Source organism: Oncorhynchus mykiss, chromosome 1 (assembly GCF_013265735.2).
Source record: "Oncorhynchus mykiss isolate Arlee chromosome 1, USDA_OmykA_1.1, whole genome shotgun sequence".
In the NCBI taxonomy this organism is placed as follows: domain Eukaryota; kingdom Metazoa; phylum Chordata; class Actinopteri; order Salmoniformes; family Salmonidae; genus Oncorhynchus; species Oncorhynchus mykiss.
The window spans coordinates 61946620-61966540 of record NC_048565.1 but is presented as its reverse complement, the minus strand read 5'-3'; the positions used below and the strand labels follow the sequence as shown (position 1 = coordinate 61966540).

The 19921-nt window shown below is 41.7% G+C and overlaps 1 protein-coding gene across 8 annotated transcripts in view; it reads left to right on the top strand.

The window, feature by feature from the left end:
- Positions 1–19921, top strand: part of LOC110526377 (sorbin and SH3 domain-containing protein 1) — an 83646-nt gene that overhangs the window by 38077 nt on the left and 25648 nt on the right. For 6 of the 8 annotated variants that reach the window (XR_002473938.2, XM_021607304.2, XM_021607355.2 and 3 more), the window contains 10 exons: positions 445–561; positions 1617–1726; positions 2039–2186; positions 3068–3222; positions 3822–3882; positions 4055–4132; positions 6993–7028; positions 7472–7568; positions 10872–10986; positions 12789–12872. Coding sequence is in view for 7 of the 8 variants with exons in the window: in XM_021607304.2 (XP_021462979.2) it covers positions 445–561; positions 1617–1726; positions 2039–2186; positions 3068–3222; positions 3822–3882; positions 4055–4132; positions 6993–7028; positions 7472–7568; positions 10872–10986; positions 12789–12872 (1001 nt within the window). In the remaining variant the exon portion in view is untranslated. The remainder of the gene's footprint in view (positions 1–444; positions 562–1616; positions 1727–2038; positions 2187–3067; positions 3223–3821; positions 3883–4054; positions 4133–6992; positions 7029–7471; positions 7569–10871; positions 10987–12788; positions 12873–19921) is intronic. The other 2 variants (XM_021607324.2, XM_021607332.2) reach the window with 2 other exon arrangements.

The following is a 19921-nucleotide window of genomic DNA, read 5'->3' as shown; positions in this document are numbered from 1 at the left end:
AGCTCGACAGGACGCTCTCGATTGTGCATCTGTAGAAATTTGTGAGGGTTATAGGTGACAAGCCACATTTCTTCAGCCTCCTGAGGTTGAAGAGGCACTGTTGCGCCTTCTTCACCACACTGTCTGTGTGGGTGTACCATTTCAGTTTGTCTAATGGTGTTAGTGCGTAATTAATTATATGGATGAGGGGAGTATTAAAGTGTTGGCCTGGATTTGACATTTACATTCTATTTTTAGAATTTGGGGCGTGAAGTAACATGGACCTGAGGCAATAGAACTGTGTCTCATGGTGACTATTGAAGCTCACTCTGAGAATAGAGTCAAACAATGCGTGTCTGTGAGGAGGTTTCACACATCTTTTGCCTCTGAACAATGAGTGACTGTGAAGATCCAATGAACGTCTGGTGCTAACATCATTGTGTGTACCTGTCTATCTACCTATAGAGCTGGACCCTACAAGGGTGTGTAAAGGGAAGGGGGTCGTGACTCTGAGGGCCACTCTGGTCCACATAGACGACGAGGACTGCGTCAGTGAAGAATCAAATGTTGACACAGCGCCAAGTAAGTCAAAGAGAATGCTAAAGCTGCTCTCTAAAATCTTAGATATTACAGCATATGTACACATGTACAGTATATCTAATATTTCTGGTATTATGTGGTGTTTTCCTTCTAATCCAGAGTCGAGGGAAACGCCATCATAGCTCCGTGAAAGGGACAAGTCAGATGTAATATAACTGATGAGGCAAACTGGAAGGAAATGTTCCCGTTAACAAAATAGCACATTGTAATATCTTGATTATGTCATAGTGTGAATCACTAGCAATAATGACTATTTTAGTCATTTGTTTTGCTTTCTTGATGCATCTGGGAGAAGATTCCCTGTATTGCCAAGCTTTTCTGTTCACAGAAGTCTTAAAATTCTTGAGATACTGTACTTCATCAAGTACAGCTGGACTCACATATGCACATATTTCTGCTGTTTTGATATTAAAGTGAGATAACTTGTCACATTTGAAAGTGTATTTACATTTGGTTGCCCCGCACAACAGGGAATCGTTGACAATGATTGCTCATATTTTCCTGTGTTTTGTAAAAAATAAAAATAAAAACTTTCGTTCGGACCTGCCCACACTGCACTTTGGAAACAGTGCCTTAACTGTGGACTTGTTTGTCGAATTCAGTTACAACTGGGCTTTCAACTGGCCAAGGCCTTTGGGGAGATGCTTTAATTGTTGTTGAGACTGAATATAAAGGCCATTGGAACAAACAGCCTTTACAGACCACTGAATAGGCGCCTTGTTCTGGTGACAAAGTTCACAGATTGTGGGAGAATCATTGGGTTTCTTTCTCCATGGAGATATTAGCATCTCTGTCCGGGAAAAGCGCTATAGGAAGCGTTTGGTCACCGCAGGATCAGCCAGAGATGTATTTAATTGAGGATGAATTGTTTCCTGTTTGTAGTTTGGTGTTAATCTCTGAAACGTGTTAATTGCCAAGAGACAAAGATTGCCAAGAGTACAGTGGTTTGTTTGTGTATCTTTCAGTATTGTTCGGATTCTGGTCGTCTTGCACTGTTATTCACTGGCCAAACTGAGATTGTTTTTGGATCATTTCAGGTGGTTGGATCGGCCAGATCAATGGAGACAGCGCTCAAACGGGATTTGCTGATGGATGCTTCCACGACATCACAGCTGATTTACCTACAGTCAACAGAACTCAAGCCCAGGTGCGTTTTCATCTAAGATTTTTGATAATTCCCCCTATTTTGGGCATTTATGGGATAATACATCTGATAATTGCATGCTTGTTTTAATGTGAATAAATTCACATTTCAGCGTGATATAAATAGCCGTATTTGGTGTATTTTTGTTGTGTTTTATGTGTCAATAATATTGCCTAAAAGCTGTGTTTTCTTAGCAAACCAGAATATGTTCCTGCTCAACTACTCATACTACCCAGTTCATTATTATTTTCAAAAAACGAAATAAGTATAAGAGAGGAACAGCATCACTCACAAGTGTTATTCACTCATTACCAGGGAAGTTCACCTGTGAACACAGAAGAACCCCAGCTTCCTGCCTCTTTTGACATTCAGAACTATATTTCGTCGACAAAGGCCACCTCTGCCTACCCATCCGCCGCTGGCACTGTCAACCCAACCGTAGTTCTGCTACAACACAACAGAGGTAAGCACCCCTGATTCTGTGTAGTTTCGGAATGTGGGTTATGGATGAAATTGCCATCTGTTGACCACACTGTGAAGGGTGGACTAAACTCTGAATGTAGGTGCCTGGAATAGAGAGCCAAGTGAGACTGACTGGAAGGCTGATTGGGCTTTTACTGTATGTTTGCCAGCATGGATTGACCAGCTCAAAGCAGCTCAGACTTGACCCCTTTTTGATTAGCATTGTTTCATTGTCCTTTGTCCCATCTCTGTCCTCTCCTCACGACAGAGCAACAAAAGCAGCTTTCTATTATGGAAGGTATGCGCTGGATGTGTCTTGTGTCTCGTCCACTGCTTCCTCTTTTCAATATTAGTTCCTTCTGCTGGCTGGACAACATTTACTTTCATTACCTGATAACATGGATCGATTTAGCTCATTTGTTGGTTCAAAATCGCCCCGACCTGTTTCAGTCCATTTTCTTCTGTGTGGTGTCGAATGAGCAGGATCCATCTACTACCGTCACCCCTTACTGCCTGAACAGCCTCATGTCGGCCCGTTGTGACGTGTTTTCTTGCTCCTGCTCTGAGATAATGGATCAATGTACATACTTACTTATAAGAAGAGTACTTCATAACAATACCAAGCTATCTTATAAATTACTGCACTTATTATATGTTTGGGGGGGGGGGGTAATTTTGTAATTCGTTATCTCAATTGCTATGTTATTTTTGTGTCATCTGTTCATAATCATGTTTTACCATTGAAATGACTGTATATCATTTGCATAGTATGCTTGTGGATCATATGGGGTATGTAGAGCTATTTGCCAGTACAGATTTTGACTGGTAGGACCCACTGTAGCACTTTTCTTCCCTTTGACACAGCAATGTTGGCTTTTTCAGACCCCACCCCAGAGAGGGACAAATCGCCTGATCCAGGACCTGTAGTTGGAACAGAGCGAGAACTGAGCCAACACCCAGATATGGACGGCAAGAGGATGAGGTACTCTCAATCCCATATCTTGGGCCCACTGAACCAGCCCATCGTGCCAGTACGGGTAAGAAAACAATATGAAGTTACTGTATAAACAGAGGAGAGTGGCCTGCCTGGTCCCAGATCTGTTTGAGCTGTACAGCCAAACAATGACAACAACCATAGGAGTTAGTTATACAGCACAAACAGATCTGGAATCAGGCTAAGAAGACACACCTATGAGTGTACAGTCCAGATGTTATGAGTTGTGCTTGATAGTTTAAGTCCCTTTTTTATTGTGCCTTTTTTAAATAATCTGTAGCCTTTTAATAGTTTTTTAAATTAAACCTTTATTTAACTTGGCAAGTCAGGTAAAAACAAATTCTTATTTACAATTACGGCCTACCCCGGCCAAACCCTAACCCGGACGGTTGTGGTACAGCCTGAAATCAATCCAGGGTCTGTAGTGACGCCTCTAGCACTGAACTGCAGTGCCTTAGACCGCTGCGCCACTCGGGAGCCTCCTTCACAGGGCATTTTTCATTTAATGCTTAGGTAGGGAGTACAGTGGTGAAAAAACGATATGCCTCACTGCCAAATGCCAATCCATTTATATCTGTTTTTGTCAGAACCCCTGTTTCTTTTTAAATATGATTAAAAAAAACATGAATGTGTTTTTTTCAGAACACAGATAAGTCAAAGGACTGGTACAAGAACATGTTTAAACAGATACACAGAATTCCAGGTAAGGGGATCATAACAAAAATCGGACTGCCTGTCCTCATGTGTGTGTTTGATTTGACGTTGACCCACGTGTCTGTTGTTTCTGTCAAGCCGTTGTCTTTGTGAGTCTGTGAGTGTGTTCGTTGGTGTCACGTTGTGTGTGTTGTTTTTTTTGTCTCCGTCGCCTCGCTCAGAACCTGTTGAGGAAAACCCATATCGCCCCACCTACATATTCCCTGAATCCTATGATCCTAGGCAGATGAAAACAACAGGTACCCAATAGCAATCGTGGCTCCACTTCCTGACTTTACTAATCATGTATAATCCCTTCATTATAATGTCCTTATGACTGTGTTGACTCTGCTTTTGTTACTTACCGTTGCCTTGATAGAATTGAAAACGGGTCAGCAATTGGAGCACTGGTTTGCTCAGTAAAACTACGAGTGAGATTAATACAAGACTACGCCATGAATTTCACTTGAACTAATGTTTAACACGAATACCGTTTTGCATGACCTAATTCATGGACCATATATTGTGAGCTCTGCTCATCTTTTAATGTGAATATATTCATGAACAGACATTTCCCGGCATTTCAATTCGTCCTGATCCAAAGATGCAGTACTGGAGACAGATTAGGAACATTTGGGACACTAGATCAGGGATGGGCAACTTGCAGCCTGTTTTTTTGTAGGCCCGTGGATCAATTTCAAATTCAACTCAATCAGGGTCCCAACTTACTGTGGAGAGTTAGAATAGTAGAGTTACTCAAGGTGCAATTTCAAAATGTGGTTGTGCATCAGCAGTTGCTCTCTTGTAATGTTAGTCAATGACAGACATTCAATAAGCCCATGCCGGCGATTGTTTTATGTATCGGTAAGTTAGTCTTTAGTCTAGCCAGCTATCTATAAGCTTGTAGTAATCACGGTCAATTATGGACCGGGGTGGGGGTCATTGGTTTGTACGTCACTTTCACTCAGATATCATATTAGCGTGGCATAAGTCAAGGCAAAATGTGTAGAATTTGCATGTAATGATTTACAAACTTGCTAAATGTTCTCTAAGCCCCATTGCAAAATATATAGAAATTCTAAAACGTAATATTTTTCTCTCCACTCTCAAGAGGGGGGGGGGGGGGGGGGGGGGGGGGGCGCTAAAATGTTTTGCCCTTAAGGTGGATGTGGCCCCCCATCAAAAATGTGCTTAGGGCCCCCAAAAGCCTAAGGCAGGCTCTGACTGCATGTGTAGGTAAGGGTGTGGGTACGCAGAACCGCGAGCCACACTGCGGCCCCTCGTGATGAGTTCAGATTTTCTGTGGCCCCTACCCCCCAATAAAGTTGCCCATCCCTGCACTAGATGGTGCTCAAGTTCTATGTATTACAACAACCAAGCATGACAGAGAGGCTCTTTATGTACTCTACAGGCGGTAGTAGATCACACTGTCTGTGTTCTATGTACAGTGTATCAGCATTTTTACACTACACTAGTTGTAAACCGGTCTAGTTGGTGCAAAGCCCTCTATTTGTGTGTGCGTGTGTATTCACTTATACTGTATTGACTACACTGAAACTATCAAACTGTTAACTGCACTATCTAACAGTTAACAGTTGTTTTCAAATCATGATTGCCGAGCATGTCTCATGTAGGCCTACATCACCTTGCATGCAGTTTTGTGCAGTAGACACTGAGTATACAAGACATTAGGAACTGCTCTATCCATGACATAGGCTGACCAGGTGAACGCTACGATGCCTTATTGTTGTCGCTTGTTAAATCCACATCCATTAGTGTCGATGAAGTGGAGATATGGATTGTGTATGTGTGCCATTCCCGAGGGTGAATGGGTAAGACAAAAGATTTAAGTGCCTTTGAATGAGGTTTGTGGTTTGTGTCAAGAACTGCAACGCTGCTGGGTTTTTCATGCTCAACAGTTTCCCATGTGTATTAAGAATGGTCCGCCACCCAAAGGACATTCAGCTAACTTGACACAACCGCGGGAAGCGCTGGAGTCAACATGGGCCGGCATCCCAACTGAATATTAGGAAAGTGTTCCTAATGTTTGGTGTACTCAGTGTGTGTGCTGTGTACAGATCTACTTATTTTCCCTTTGTTTCTGCTCATGTCTGCTTCCCAGCAACCTGATGTCTGGTTATAAATCGAATAATTGATCAAAGAAAGTGTTGTACGAAAATTGTACGCTATTCCAAGATTTCCCAAGAACAGCATTACTTATTCATGAAGATATGTTATGCGTCTTCCAAAGTGCTTCGACTGACAACCTCCGAAAAGCACTCTGTTTACAGTGTGTATGAAGAAATGTAATAGCTGACCTGATGGAGTAAAGGGCATACTGTACTGTGCAACAACAGAGGAGGAAGAGACGCTTACTGTGCCCTTGGAAGAGCTGTACCCGGCCTTATAGCCTTATATTTGGATATATTATATACGGCTCTGGCTGTACCCTGTGTTACAGCAGAAATGTATGGAATACATAGAGTTGAAGTCGGAAGTTTACATAGACTTAGGTTGGAGTCCTTAAAACCCGTTTTTCAACCACTCCACAAATGTCTCGCTAACAAACTATAGTATGTCAGCATAATGTATTTGATTTACCAATGAATATTGATTTTCAGGCATCGTGATTAGATGTTTTTAAAAACTATGCCCCCCCCCCGGAAAGCTATTGTTGTAGATGCAGGCTATAACATGTCTTTTTGGTCTACATTTAAAAACATTTCATTGCCATTATTAATCTCACTTCTGTTTTGGATCATCTTCGACGATGCGTTAGGGTGCCCGTCTTGAACAGTTGATTCATGTAGTCAACACAGTACTTGACCTTGCCATTCTACAAGTTCACTGCTTGTAACATTGCTATAGGATGCGGTTCGCAGAATTCTGTCGTTACAGTGTGGCACTGCTGGCTATCAAAGTGACCTCTACTGGTTATACTGAGGATCTAAATATGTAGCGCCACTTTATCAAGCCTATTAACAGACAATAGATGGGGGTCACCCGCCCTTGGTTAACATTGCATAGCGAAGACGTATACAAGTGGAACTGCCAGTGGAGCAGGCTAGTATGTGCACGTGTATAGTCTATTTCTAATAGTGATGTTTCCCTCTGTTACAGATGATGGTCACTCCCCCTATGGTTATGTGGAAGAAGGTGCGTTTTGTCCTCCTCTTAGATTCAGACATGAATCATAATCCTTTATTTAACCTGTATAGCGCTTTTTGTTACAGAAAATAATCTCAAAGTGCATTAAAAAGCACAAAAAAAAACAAAAAAAAACGACATTTAAATTGAGATGGTAGAGATGGAGATCGAATGTCTCTATATGACTTTGGATGAAAGGCTGGGAGTTGAGGCCATTTGGATTGGATATTATATATTATAGATATTATATTATATATATATATAATATAATGTGATCTCAATAGCATGGTTTTTGGTTCCTGTTTAAATTGACTGTACAATCAAATTGTGAGGACGAGCCCCTACACGAACACTTTAGACACTGAGAAAGATTTCAGTTCATTTCAGTTTAAGCAAAACATTACCAGCCGCTTTCCTAGCAGGGTCTGATGCTCTTTTGTGTTTATTTTCAGTGAAAGCGGTCCCACGATCAAAAAGTGCCTCTGAAGTTGACCGTAGGTCGTCTATGCCTGTGCCAACACGGTCCTCTTCCCTCAAACCTGCCAAAAGGTAAGTCCTTTTCTATTGCCGTTCCTTTAAATATGGACAGTAGTATAGTGTGTCCTCGAAGACCTCTTAACCCAATGAACTTACTCTTCATTAGAAGTGAATTGCCTTTGCCGAGCTGTTCACGAGGGGATACATTTTTGGTAGCACTTTTAGATGAGGGACTGTAATGAGATACAATAAGAGGTATACAATTATATTCATTTTAGCTAACATGTTTGGTGTGGTACTGAATATTTAGTCACGTAAAATGTAACCTACACACTTGACTACACACTTGTCATGGATTCAGGAATTCTACTTTTCTGGTTATATTAGATGTTCTTCAGGAATCAGAAGGGCATCTACAATAGATGAGTACAGAGCAGTAGGAACAGTACTTTGTTCCTCACCTTTGACATCGACTCATGCTAACCTCGTGGTTACCTTGTCCCCAGTTAGGTCCTGTTTAACTTCTACTACCTCCTGTGCTTGTCACACTACATGTGATTAGACAACCTCCTCGCCCCTCCCCTTAAATGCTAGTTCTGGCAAAGAAAATCCACTCTCTAAGGCAGGGACATCAACTAGATTCAGCCGCAGGCCGATTTTTTTCTTAAGCAGATGGCCAGGAGGCCGGAACATAATTACAAATCATTTGTAGACTGCACATTGAACACAAGAAGCCAAACAGATATAAAACATAATCACTTCAAAACGTATTTTCATTTGTATACGATCACATATATGTCTCTATTATACATGGTAATATTTTGCAACAGATTTCCAAAATTAAAATCACGTGGAGCTGATTTGCTGGTGTTTTAAATATATATGTTGTTTTTATATTCATAATTTTTTTTGCTCCGAAAACTTATGGGGTCAAATTTGGGGAACCCTGCTGCTCTAAGGCGTGTGTGGAGGAATGAGTGATGGAGAGAAAGAAGGAAGACAGGTGATGGAGGATACTGTTACTCACGGAAGCTGCAGATGACGTGCCATATTAACTCAAGCCCTTTCCTTGGTGTATACAGTGCAATGACTTTTTCCCCCAAAAAAATACGTTACAGACTTATTTTAAAATGGACCCCCCCCCAAAAAAAAATCTCATCAATCTACACACAATACCCCATAATGACAAGCCAAAAAGTGTTTTTTAGATATTTTTGCAAATATATTACAAATAAAAAACGGAAATATCACATTTGCATTTGTATTCAGAGCTTTTACTCAGTACTTTGTGTGAAGCACCTTTGACAGCCATTACAGCCTTGAGTCTTATTGGATATGGCGCTACAGGCTTGGCATACCTGTATTTCGGGAGTTTCTCCCATTCTTCTCTGCAGATCCTCTCATGCTCTGTCAAGTTGGATGGGGAGAGTCACTGGACAGCTATTTTCAGGTCTCTCCAGAGATGTTCGATTGGGTTCAAGTCTGGGCTCTGGCGGGACATTCAGAGACTTGTCCCGAAGTCACTCCTGCGTTGTCTTGGTTGTGTGCTTAGGGTCGTTGTCCTGTTAGAAGGTGAACCTTCGCCCCAGTCTGAGGTCCTGAGCACTCTGGAGCAGGTTTTCATCAAGGATCTCTCTCTACTCTGCTCCATTCATCTTTCCCTCGATCCTGACTACTCTCCCAGTCTCAGCCGCTGAAAAACATCTCCACAGCCTGATGCTGCAACCACCATGCTTCACCATAGGGACGGTGCCAGGTTTCCTCCAGATGTGATGCTTGGCATTCAGGACAAAGAGTTCAATCTTGGTTTCATCAGACTAGAGAATTGAATTTCATATGGTCTGAGAGTCCTTTAGGTACCCATTGGCAAACTCCAAGCAGGCTGTCATGTGCCTTTTACTGTGGAGTGGCTTTCGTCTGGCCACTCCACCGTAAAGGCCTGATTGGTGAAGTGCTGCAGAGATGGTTATCCTTCTGTAAGGTTCTCCCATCTCCACAGAGGAACTCTGTTGCTCTGTCAGAGTGACCATCAGGTTCTTGGTCACCTCCCTGTCCAAGGCCCTTCTCCCCCAAATTGCTCAGTTTGTCCAGGCGGACAGCTCTAGGAAGAGTCTTAGTGGTTCCAAACTTCTTCCATTTAAGAATGATGGAGGCCACTGTGTTCTTGAGGACTTTTAGTGCTTCAGAAATCTTTTGGTACCCTTCCCCAGATCTGTGCCTCGACACAATCCTGTCTCGGAGCTCTACGGACAATTCCTTCGACCTCATGGCTTGGTTTTTGCTCTGACATGCACTGTCAACTGTGGGACCTTATATAGACAGGTGTTTGCCTTTCCAAATCAGTACATTCTGAATGCACTGTGCATGTTACCTCTAGTTATCTCTAGCGTGTGACCCTGCTGAGACTGCATTTGTGATGGCTATCCATTTGTGGAACACTGTCTGCTCTTTGACAATGACGTTTGTCAAATGTTTGCCACTACGATAAGCAGTTTGATCCTTAAGTAATTGGGGTAATAGCCCCCTGAGGCCCCCACAAAAAAGTGTAGATTCATTGTATTTATTTTATTACATTGTTACATAACATACAGTAATTTGTTTGGGGTATAAAAAAATCATTTAACCAAGAAAACAACGTGAAAAAAATATTGTTATTTATCTTTTATTGTAAGTGCAAAATTGGGACGTAAACATGAAAAACGTGACATTACAGTCAATGGGGACAGGAGATGAAAAACATAGTGTGTCCTCCACAGAGGACATTTCTTGATAAGCTCTTATATAGCTCTTATTTAATGTGATCAAAATGATTACACAGTCCTGACAACTCACTTAACTATTCCTGAGATATTCACTTACTGTAAACAATTTGAATATCAAAAAAATGATAATTAATAATTACACACACTTCTTTTAAATTGTCCATAAAATGTGCCAATTTTGACGGCAGACATTTTGTTTTTACAACCGGGAAGATAAAGTTGTCCCTCTCAAAGAGACAACAGGGCTTAATACTGTGGCTTGCATGGCCTCGGAGATACGGACCAAGAACTGAAAACATTTTATTGCTGGGTCTCAGTGTGATAGAAAGCATTTGTTTCCGTAAAAGTATATCATGCAACACTTAACTCTCAGATTAAAACATGACCGTACATTTTATTCTTTATTAAGTAATCTCTTAAAACGGCTCTGATAGAGAGAGAGAGAGAGAGAGAGAGACTAAAAGAGATGGAGAGTGGGAGGGGCACAAGCTTTACTGTACGGGAAAACACTGTTGATGATGGAGCTGTTACCCACAAAACTAGCCCCAGCTAGTTGCCATGGAGACTGCTTGATTTAATAGGGATTTGCTCTCTCCTCCCCTCCCCCCTACAGGAACGACTGGGAGCCCCCTGACAAAAAGGTAGACACCAGGAAGTACCGTGCCGAGCCCAAGAGCATCTTCGAGTACGAGCCGGGAAAATCGTCGGTGATGAAACTGGAGAGAAAGGTACGACAGCCATGCTCCCAATGCCACGCGTGTGATTCTGTGTTTGCCTCTGCAGTCTCTATTCTACGCATGTTGTGTAAGCTGTTTCCCTCTAAGAGCTTAGGTGGCTGCTTCACTAACTAGGGCAGCTCTAGTAGAGTAGGTAACATATGGGTAGACTGAATTGCCATGTGTACAACATTCCTAAAGGAGGATACTATTACAATGACAGATGACCTAGCTGGTGGTGTGGAGGTATCACTTACAAGCCTTGGCCATTGTCTTGTGGTGTTTCAACAGCAAAAATTGCCTTGAATCTGCTTGGAAAGGAGTCTTACACAGTACACAGTTTATGGACAAAAAATGCTATGGATATTTTTCATTATCTTTGACGGTATGAATACCTGTAGATCAGTGTCCTAATACAGTGTATGCCACCCGGGTTCAACTGAAAGGACTGAATCTGGGCGACATTAATGGCCCACTGTGATAGGGGCATTAGTGGCCCACTGTGATAGGGGCATTAAAGGTCCACTGTGATAGGGGCATTAATGGCCCACTGTGATAGGGGCATTAATGGCCCACTGTGATAGGGGTATTAAAGGCCCACTGTGATAGGGGCATTAAAGGCCCAATGTGATAGGGGCATTAAAGGCCCAATGTGATAGGGGCATTAGTGGCCCACTGTAATAGGGGCATTAAAGGCCCGTTGTGATAGGGGCATTAAAGATCCACTGTGATAGGGGAATTAAAGGCCCACTGTGATAGGGGAATTAAAGGCCCACTCTGATAGGGGCATTAAAGGCCCACTGTGATATTTACAGTCAATTGTTTTGATGACATACACCCATTGATTCTTAAACAGTACCACGTATTAATGTCTCATGAGATTCATTAGTGAGTGGGCCTTTAAACAAATGCTGCATATGGGTTTTAGCTGACAGTTGGTTTAGTTGATAGCCTCTTTGTGTGGCTCATACAGAAGAAAATAGAGATGCCTCTCTACAGTACAACAGTTATTTGATTATATCATAATGTAATCATTGTTTGTCTGGAGTTCAGTTATGGTGGGACTCATCCCTGTGGCACCACATACTGAACAGTAGAGATCGAGGCCTTGTTAATGCTTTCCACCATTGTCAGACAGACACTGTATGTGATGTGACAATTTCTTTAATTACAGGACACGGTCTGTGGTTCTGTGTCAGGTTCCTGGCAGCATTAGCAGAAGGCTATTCGGTCTCTTATTTTCATCTAGCCTCGTATATCTGTTGTTCTGTGAATTATGGTCTTCCTTATTGCCATTGTGGCTCAATGACTGAAATACACTATGCATAAGCATGTTAGGAGATACATTCACATTAAAAGAAGTAGAATAATGCGATCTCAGTAGGAATACAATCATCAGAAGCAGATGGGACCTATGAAAGCACACTTCTGTGTCTTCTCTTACACCTGTGCACAGACTGCACACTCTAGTTGAGTGCGATTGCTGAAGTCACAGGTAATATACGTTCTAAGTCTTTATCCATTTTAGAGCGAATCCGTCATCTTGTATGCGGTCCACATTTCAGAAATGTCCGTTTTTTTTTCTCTCCCGCCTTGGATAACTCACCTGGCCTTACAGACCAATCTTCAGGAATTCCTTTTGGATTAGGACATGTTTTGTTTAGAAATTCAGCATGTCGGGAATGTGGGAGTGTCGTCTGGATCGCATCAAGAATGTGTCAAAGCCTCATTGCCTGTGTCTGTAAATGCTGTGCTGTCTGAACTGTCTTCTCTTTGTCTTTCTCCTCCTTTCCTTTTTGCCATGGCCCCTGTAGACTCAGCACACTAGTCCAGAAGATGTAGATTTAGAGAATGAGCCTTGGTATAGATTCTTTTCAGAGATGGATTTTGATAAAGCGGTAAGTGGCCACTGTCTTAAAGTGACAGTGTATTTAAACGATGCATGTGGTAATAACATCCATGTTTAAATGCCTAAACAAACTACTGAACAAATATATAAAAGCAACATGCAACAATTTCAACTGAGTTACAGTTCATATAAGGAAATAAATCTATTGAAATAGATTCATTAGGGCCTAATCTATGGATTTCACTTGACTGGACAGGGGCGCAGCCATGGGTGGGCCTGGGAGGGCATAGGCCCACCCACTGGGGAGCCAGGCCCAGCCAATCAGAATTATTTTTTTTACGACAAAAGGGCTTTATTACGGACAGAAATGCTCCTCAATTTCATCAGCTGTCCGGGTGGCTGGTCTCAGATGATCCCGCAGGTGAAGAAGCCGGATGTGAAGGTCCTGGGCTGGCATGGTTACACATGGTCTGCGGTTGGACGCACTGCCAAATTCTCAAAAAATTATGTTGGAGGCGGCTTATGGTAGAGAAATTAGAATTAAATTATCTGGCAACAGCTCTGTTGGACATTGCTTCAGTCAGCATGCTAATTGTTCGCTCCCTCAACACATCTGTGGCATTGTGTTGTGTGACAAAACTGCACATTTTAGAGTGGCCTTTTATTGTCCCCAGCACAAGATGCACCTTTGTAATGATCATGCTGTTTAATCAGATTCTTGATATGCCACACCTGTCGGGTGGATAGATTATCTTGGCAAAGGAAAAATTCTCACTAACAGGGATGTAAGCAAATTTCTGCACAAAATTGAAGTGAAATAAGCTTTTTGTGCGTTTGAAAGATTTCTGGGATGTCTTATTTCAGCTCGTGAAACATGGGACCAACACTTTACATGTTGCGTTTATATTTTTGTTCAGTATATGTCTGTCTGTAAGGACTTACTCCAACAAGTTTACCTCACATCTGCAAACCTTTACTGAATATAAACAAACTGTTATCCCCTCCTAAATATCTCGCAATGCGACCTTACCTTGAGTAATTTGCCTGCGATCACTTTTCCCAGCTCTATAGTTACTCAATGAACTCTAGGTATAGCTCTATCCTTGTATATGCAACACATTTGTAAATTTTTCTTTCTACTCTCAGTCAGAAGTGTGAAAGACAAGTGGGTCTGTGGCAAAGCAATGCAGTTAATGGCTATTCGGTTGTTTGCCATGCTCATGCCGTCATCGCTATCAATGCTTGTGGTTTTATTTTGCACCTTCTATACATTCTGGAACAACTCCCATCTTTTGACTTCAGTAACACCTGAAAGTGGGCTGTCTTTTTAAAACGTTGTTCTACTTTTATCCTGTAAATATTGGCACCTGCTCTTCATCTGTGAAGCTTGCTTGAGTTCGGACTTAGCTATGTCAACTATGTTGGCAGCTGAACATTGTACGACGGCCTACAGTAGCAATGGGCCTTATCCGGTGATTGGATGATTTGCAATTTTACACATTGTCCATTGGTGAGCCTAATTATATATCCAATACAATTTGGGTTAGGTGTCCTACTGTCACTGTGTATGATAAGGAAGAATACAGGTAAGTGATAAATCCCACAGCTGTTATGGCTGTATCAGGCAGAAAGCCATCTTTGCATTTTATCCTCACGGCTATGCCAACACTGGCACCATGCCCTCTGTACCATGTCATTAACTCAGCACCCATGTGGAACTTCTTGTTGTTGTTGCATTGATGGGAACCCTACACATGAGGACACATAGCAAACGCCAGAGGACTGGGCAAGGGGATTCAACTGTGGTAACACCCCTCGGATCAGAACTGTTATGCCCTTTTCATACTAACGTGCTGACCCAAACTGTATTGTGCTGGCTCTGATATTTTCCTTTCACATGGTCCTTTCCAGTACAGTGTCTGACAACTATGGTAGTATATAAAACCAGGCCAGCACAAAATGGCTTGGCTCAGCCCTGTAGCCTGAAAAAGGTCCAGCAGTGCCCATGCAAGCACTACACAACAGCCCCGATTGAATCAAGGAGTGCTGTCTAGACTGGTATATTTACTATAGCTACTTTTCCAAGTGAGGGCGTGTTGTCAAGGTTGATTCAGAAGTTTGAGATACGGTGGGTAGCTTTGATAAATACCGATACGCTACATGCCTCGGGCATCAGTTGGCACCAGACAAGTATTCAGACTCACTGGCTGCCCACAAACAGATGTTCCATCTCCTTGCCGTCTGCTCTGCTCTGTCAGTCAGTCAGTCAGGGCCAACCTCCACCTTGGAGTCTGCCTGGAAACCACACCTTCTTATTACTAAGGGTTAGGAGTGGGTAGTACTAGAAACTTTGGCCTCCAAGCGAGTTGTCTCAGGGCGCGTGGACGGTTGCCAGATTAGCTAAATTTGATGACCTACTGACTCAACGCTTCAGATACACCTGGTATGTGTAGTATTTGACCCTCAAGGTGTGGGCTAGAGACCTTGGCACATTGGGTTTAAACTGGCATATCTCGTCTGGATTATGGCGACTCGATCTATGAGTTCTTAGAGTGCTCATGGGATGATGGCTCCTTCTTGGAAGGTCTAGCTAGTCTAGACTCCATGTAACACATGATGATCAACCTAAGGAGGAAGCCTGAGTATTCTTGACACAGTATTTGTTCTTAATATTTTCCCCAAAGTTAAGTCCAAATGGTTTCTTGACAGCATAATGATCTAACGATAGTTAAAGTGATTTTCTGACCTCTTATACTTGTAGGACATTGTCTTATAATCACAATCCCTGTTGCTCCAAAAAACCTGGTCATAACCAGTATGGCTGGGAATTGCCTGGGACCTGATGAGCCGACATTATCACGATACTTAGGCGCCGATACGATAGGTGTTGCGATTCTTGTGAGTCTATACTGAACCAATATATAAACGCAACGTGAAACAATTTTTTGTGTGTATAAAAACTGTCAGGGATTTTTTATTTCAGCTCATGAAACATGGGGCCAACACTTTACATGTTGCTTTTATATTTTTGTTCAGTTTATATGTATTGTGATTCGATACTGTGATTTTATTGGGATTCGATGTTCCAAACAAACGTTGAAAACAAATTGGCTCCCTTTTTAAAAAGAAGATGGAGAACAAGTTTTGAAGGAAAAATACTGGAATTTTAGTTCAGGGTCAGCAAACTAGCGCATAAAGAATATTGAAATATTGTCAAAACGACACAATATACCATCAAAAATATTATCCCGATATGTATCTGTATCGATTTCTCCCCCCCATCACTAATAACCAGATAGATGCAGTGATATTATTGTTTAATCACATTAACCATTATACATCTCAAAGGTCACAACTTACGTGTGAGTTCACAGTCGGAGGTCTGGACATTCGTATGATTACGTTCAATAAAGTTCACAGTTACGTTCAATCACAGTTCCATGGATATACAAGGCGGAACGGAAGCCAAAATGCCATACATATTTACGGGTAGGAAGAATATTTTGGCCTTCTGTGTTCCGACTGAGTGACTCCGTCAGTGACTAGTGTGTCTAGTGTACGCTGTCACTGAGGGGGCAGCTGCATGTGGGACCACTGATAAAGTGTCTGACTCTGACCACAGTCTTTGCACTGAGTCATACCCTGACTGATGGCCTGCGTCCCAAATGGCACCCTATTCCCCATATAGTGCACTACTTTGGACCAGGGCCATATAGGCCCAGGTGGAAAGTAGTGCACTATAATGGGAATTGGGTGCCATTCCATTATGATACTCCATCACAACCTTAATGTTCGCCCGGAAGTAACCCACAATCCCATCAGCTCATTGTGTTTTCATATATAACCTCTGTTATATACCTAAGCAATAAGGCACGAGGGGGCCAATATATGGCCAATATACCACGGCTAAGGGCTGTTCTTAGGCTCAACGGCTGGATGCAGAGGTGCCTTATTACTATTATAAACTGGTTACCAACGTAATTAGAACAGTAAAAATAAATGTTTGGTCATACCCGTTGTATACAGTCTGATATACCACGGCTTTCAGCCAATCAGCATTCAGGGTTCGAGCCACCCGGTTTATAATGAACCTTTATCACTAAGCACTTTATATGGAGAGGGTTAAGGATACAGCTATAACAACATGCTAGGGGAGCCAGTGTTTTTATAAGAACTCCCATTACATATTGATACACTCATGATTCCTATTTTTGAATGTAAATAAACAAAGCCCATAGCACCCCAACCTGCAATGTTGGCCTACATATATCCCCCACCAGCAAAGTAGTACATTTATTTGAGTCATCACAGACACCAGTTTGGAAACAGGCGTATGGAATTGGGCAAACACATTTAAAACAGTGTTCCTCTGACGCCCCAGGGGAAAGGAATTCACGGTACCTTCATCCGCCTAGATTGGTAAACAGCTTCTAAAATGTTGTGTCCCATCATTTCTATTGAATCCACACGTTACACAAAGAGATGTCAGATGTCTGCAATATCTGTCTGAAATCATTGTTTGACTTCAGGGATCTTGGCATGCTAGTGACAGTGGTTCATGCACATGAACTTTCCATCTTCAGTGACGTTCTTTCGTAGTCCACTTTTTATGGAATGTTTCTGATTGAAGGGTTAATCATATTTGGCATCCAACATATGGGTGAACCTTTGCAAAGCATGTCTGTTTCTGTTCAACTTTTTATTGTTATGTCAACCTGCCACAGACTATACTGTATCAGTGCCGTTTAAGATGAGGGAGGACGATTATATTTTTAATGATCATGGCCTTATTTCTATTACAGCATGACTGTCATTCATAATCCATTTACCCATTTCAATGTAACGTTGATAGGTTTAGGCTACTACATGATACTCTAATTTTCCCTATACCCATCATGAGGTTGCTACAACCTAGCCTATGAATGAAAGATCCATTATTTTGTAATCAAGGTGACACATTCAATACTGCCTTGCACACCTTTGCCTGCATCTAGATGATTTAAGGTGTAATCATTAGTCCAACAGTTGCATACAATAGTTTTTTCTATTGGACAAATTCTGCTATATTTAGTGCCGCTTCGTTCCGTTTGCTTCCATTTAGGAAAAGATTTTCAACAGAATCGGCGGAATGAATACACCATTGATCACACACAAACTCAGTTAACTTTCATAGCAGCCACATACAAACAGCATGATCACTTTGCTCGTTAATTCCTTCTTGCATCTACGTGCTCTCCTCCTCTCACCTTCTCTCTTCTCTTGTGGACATCAGTGTACAACACATCAGCTGTCTGTGAACAGGCAAAAAAAACTTTCAAAGCCAAACCTTCATATCATAACCGCTAACCGCTACACACAGCCTACATCATTGTCACCATATTAGCTAACATCATAGTCAACATAGCTGCTAGAACTAATGCATTAGTAAACTCGCTACAATCATGCAGTACTGTGTACAGTCAGCAAGCAGTTTAGCAGTTACACAGGCTGGTCGCGGTGGCAATAAATTAATAAAAACAAAAGCTTACCTTGACTTGGAAAAGTTCCAGTGCTGAATAAGCAGAGCCAGCTAGCTAACATATGACATCTCTCTCTGTTTGAGCTGGGTGTTTGAGTAGGCTAAACTAGCTAGCTGTATTCTCTAGCTAAAATTTGAAAGAGAAAGGGAAATATAGCTCTCTCTCTCTCTCTCTGTTTCTCCTTCATTTTTGAAGAAATTAATTTGTTTAAAACTGTTCAACTATTGTATTTCTCTCTCTTTGAGTCAACTGCTCACCACTTTTTATGCGCTGCAGTGCTAGCTAGCTGTAGCTTATGCTTTCAGTGCTAGGTGGACAAAATGTCAGATCATGCTGCAAAAGCTCTGCTAGGTTGGAGGACATCCTCTGGAAGTTGTCAAAATTACTGTGTAAATCTATGGAAGGGGTTGAGAACCATGAGCCTCCTAGGTTTTGTATTGAAGTCAATGTACCCACAGGAGGACGGAAACTAGCTGTCCTCAGGCTTCACCACGGTGCTACCCCACAGAGAGCTGTTGAGGCTACTGTAGACTTTCATTGCAAAACAGTGTGTTTTAATCAATTATTTGGTTACATGAATATATTTAGTATAGATTTATCCAAAAGGATACCTTTTTTAAAGTTATTCTATGCAGAAATCTCTGCACCATTTCCTGGTTGCTAAAACTCGAATAGTTAGCCTAATTTCAGTTTATGTGACAAAATAAGCTAGTATAGTGTAGAGAATCACTGCTGTGAAATATATTTTCGATAACGAAAAATATTGTTTCAGCTGTTTGAAGCTGGTGTAAACCGAAACTAAAAGACCCAAAAACCAAGCATATAAATAGCACATATTGAACAGATCTTAGACTTACTTTCACATAGAATTATAGATCTGTAACTCACATTTCTATGTGAATTTGGTCGGGTTGCCCAAAACGTTACATATTGCACTTTAATGTTTCACTATTTAAATTTTTCTGAAATTCACTGAGGAGGATGGCCTTCCCCTTGCTCCTCTGAGGAGCCTCCACTGGTATCTATACATCTAACGTACATTGCTGAGAATCCCCAGGCTTGTAAATCTCTTGTAAATAATCAGAATGAGATCTACTTCTTTTATTTCAGATAAGCCTCTCACCTCTATTTCCTGTTTATTTTCCACCAGAGCAGTGTAGTGTCAGCTCAATTAACCACAAGTAGCACGAGAAACCATTCATTTCATCCCATGTTGAGAGGGACTTGGAGTTCAGTCAGCAGACCTGGGTTCAATTTGAGCGCTTACTTTAGCCTGCTTGGAGTGCCAGATGGGTGTGGTTTGCAGTTTTGCAACTATTCTATTGGCTCGATTGTACCAGGCAAGCTCAATCAAGTCCAGCTAAAATATTTGAAATGATTATCAATAGTGTTTGAACCCAATTCTGTCAGACAGAGAGGGATATAATGACAGGAAAGTGAGAAGACAGACAATTCTGTGGCAGTGGCATGTTCTCGAAGGGTGGGGTGAAGTGCCCGTGGAACATTTGGCTTTATAAATACATTAGTCTATAGACCTTCCAGGCTGAATGCTGGTCTTATAAAGATAGGCATTCATTTT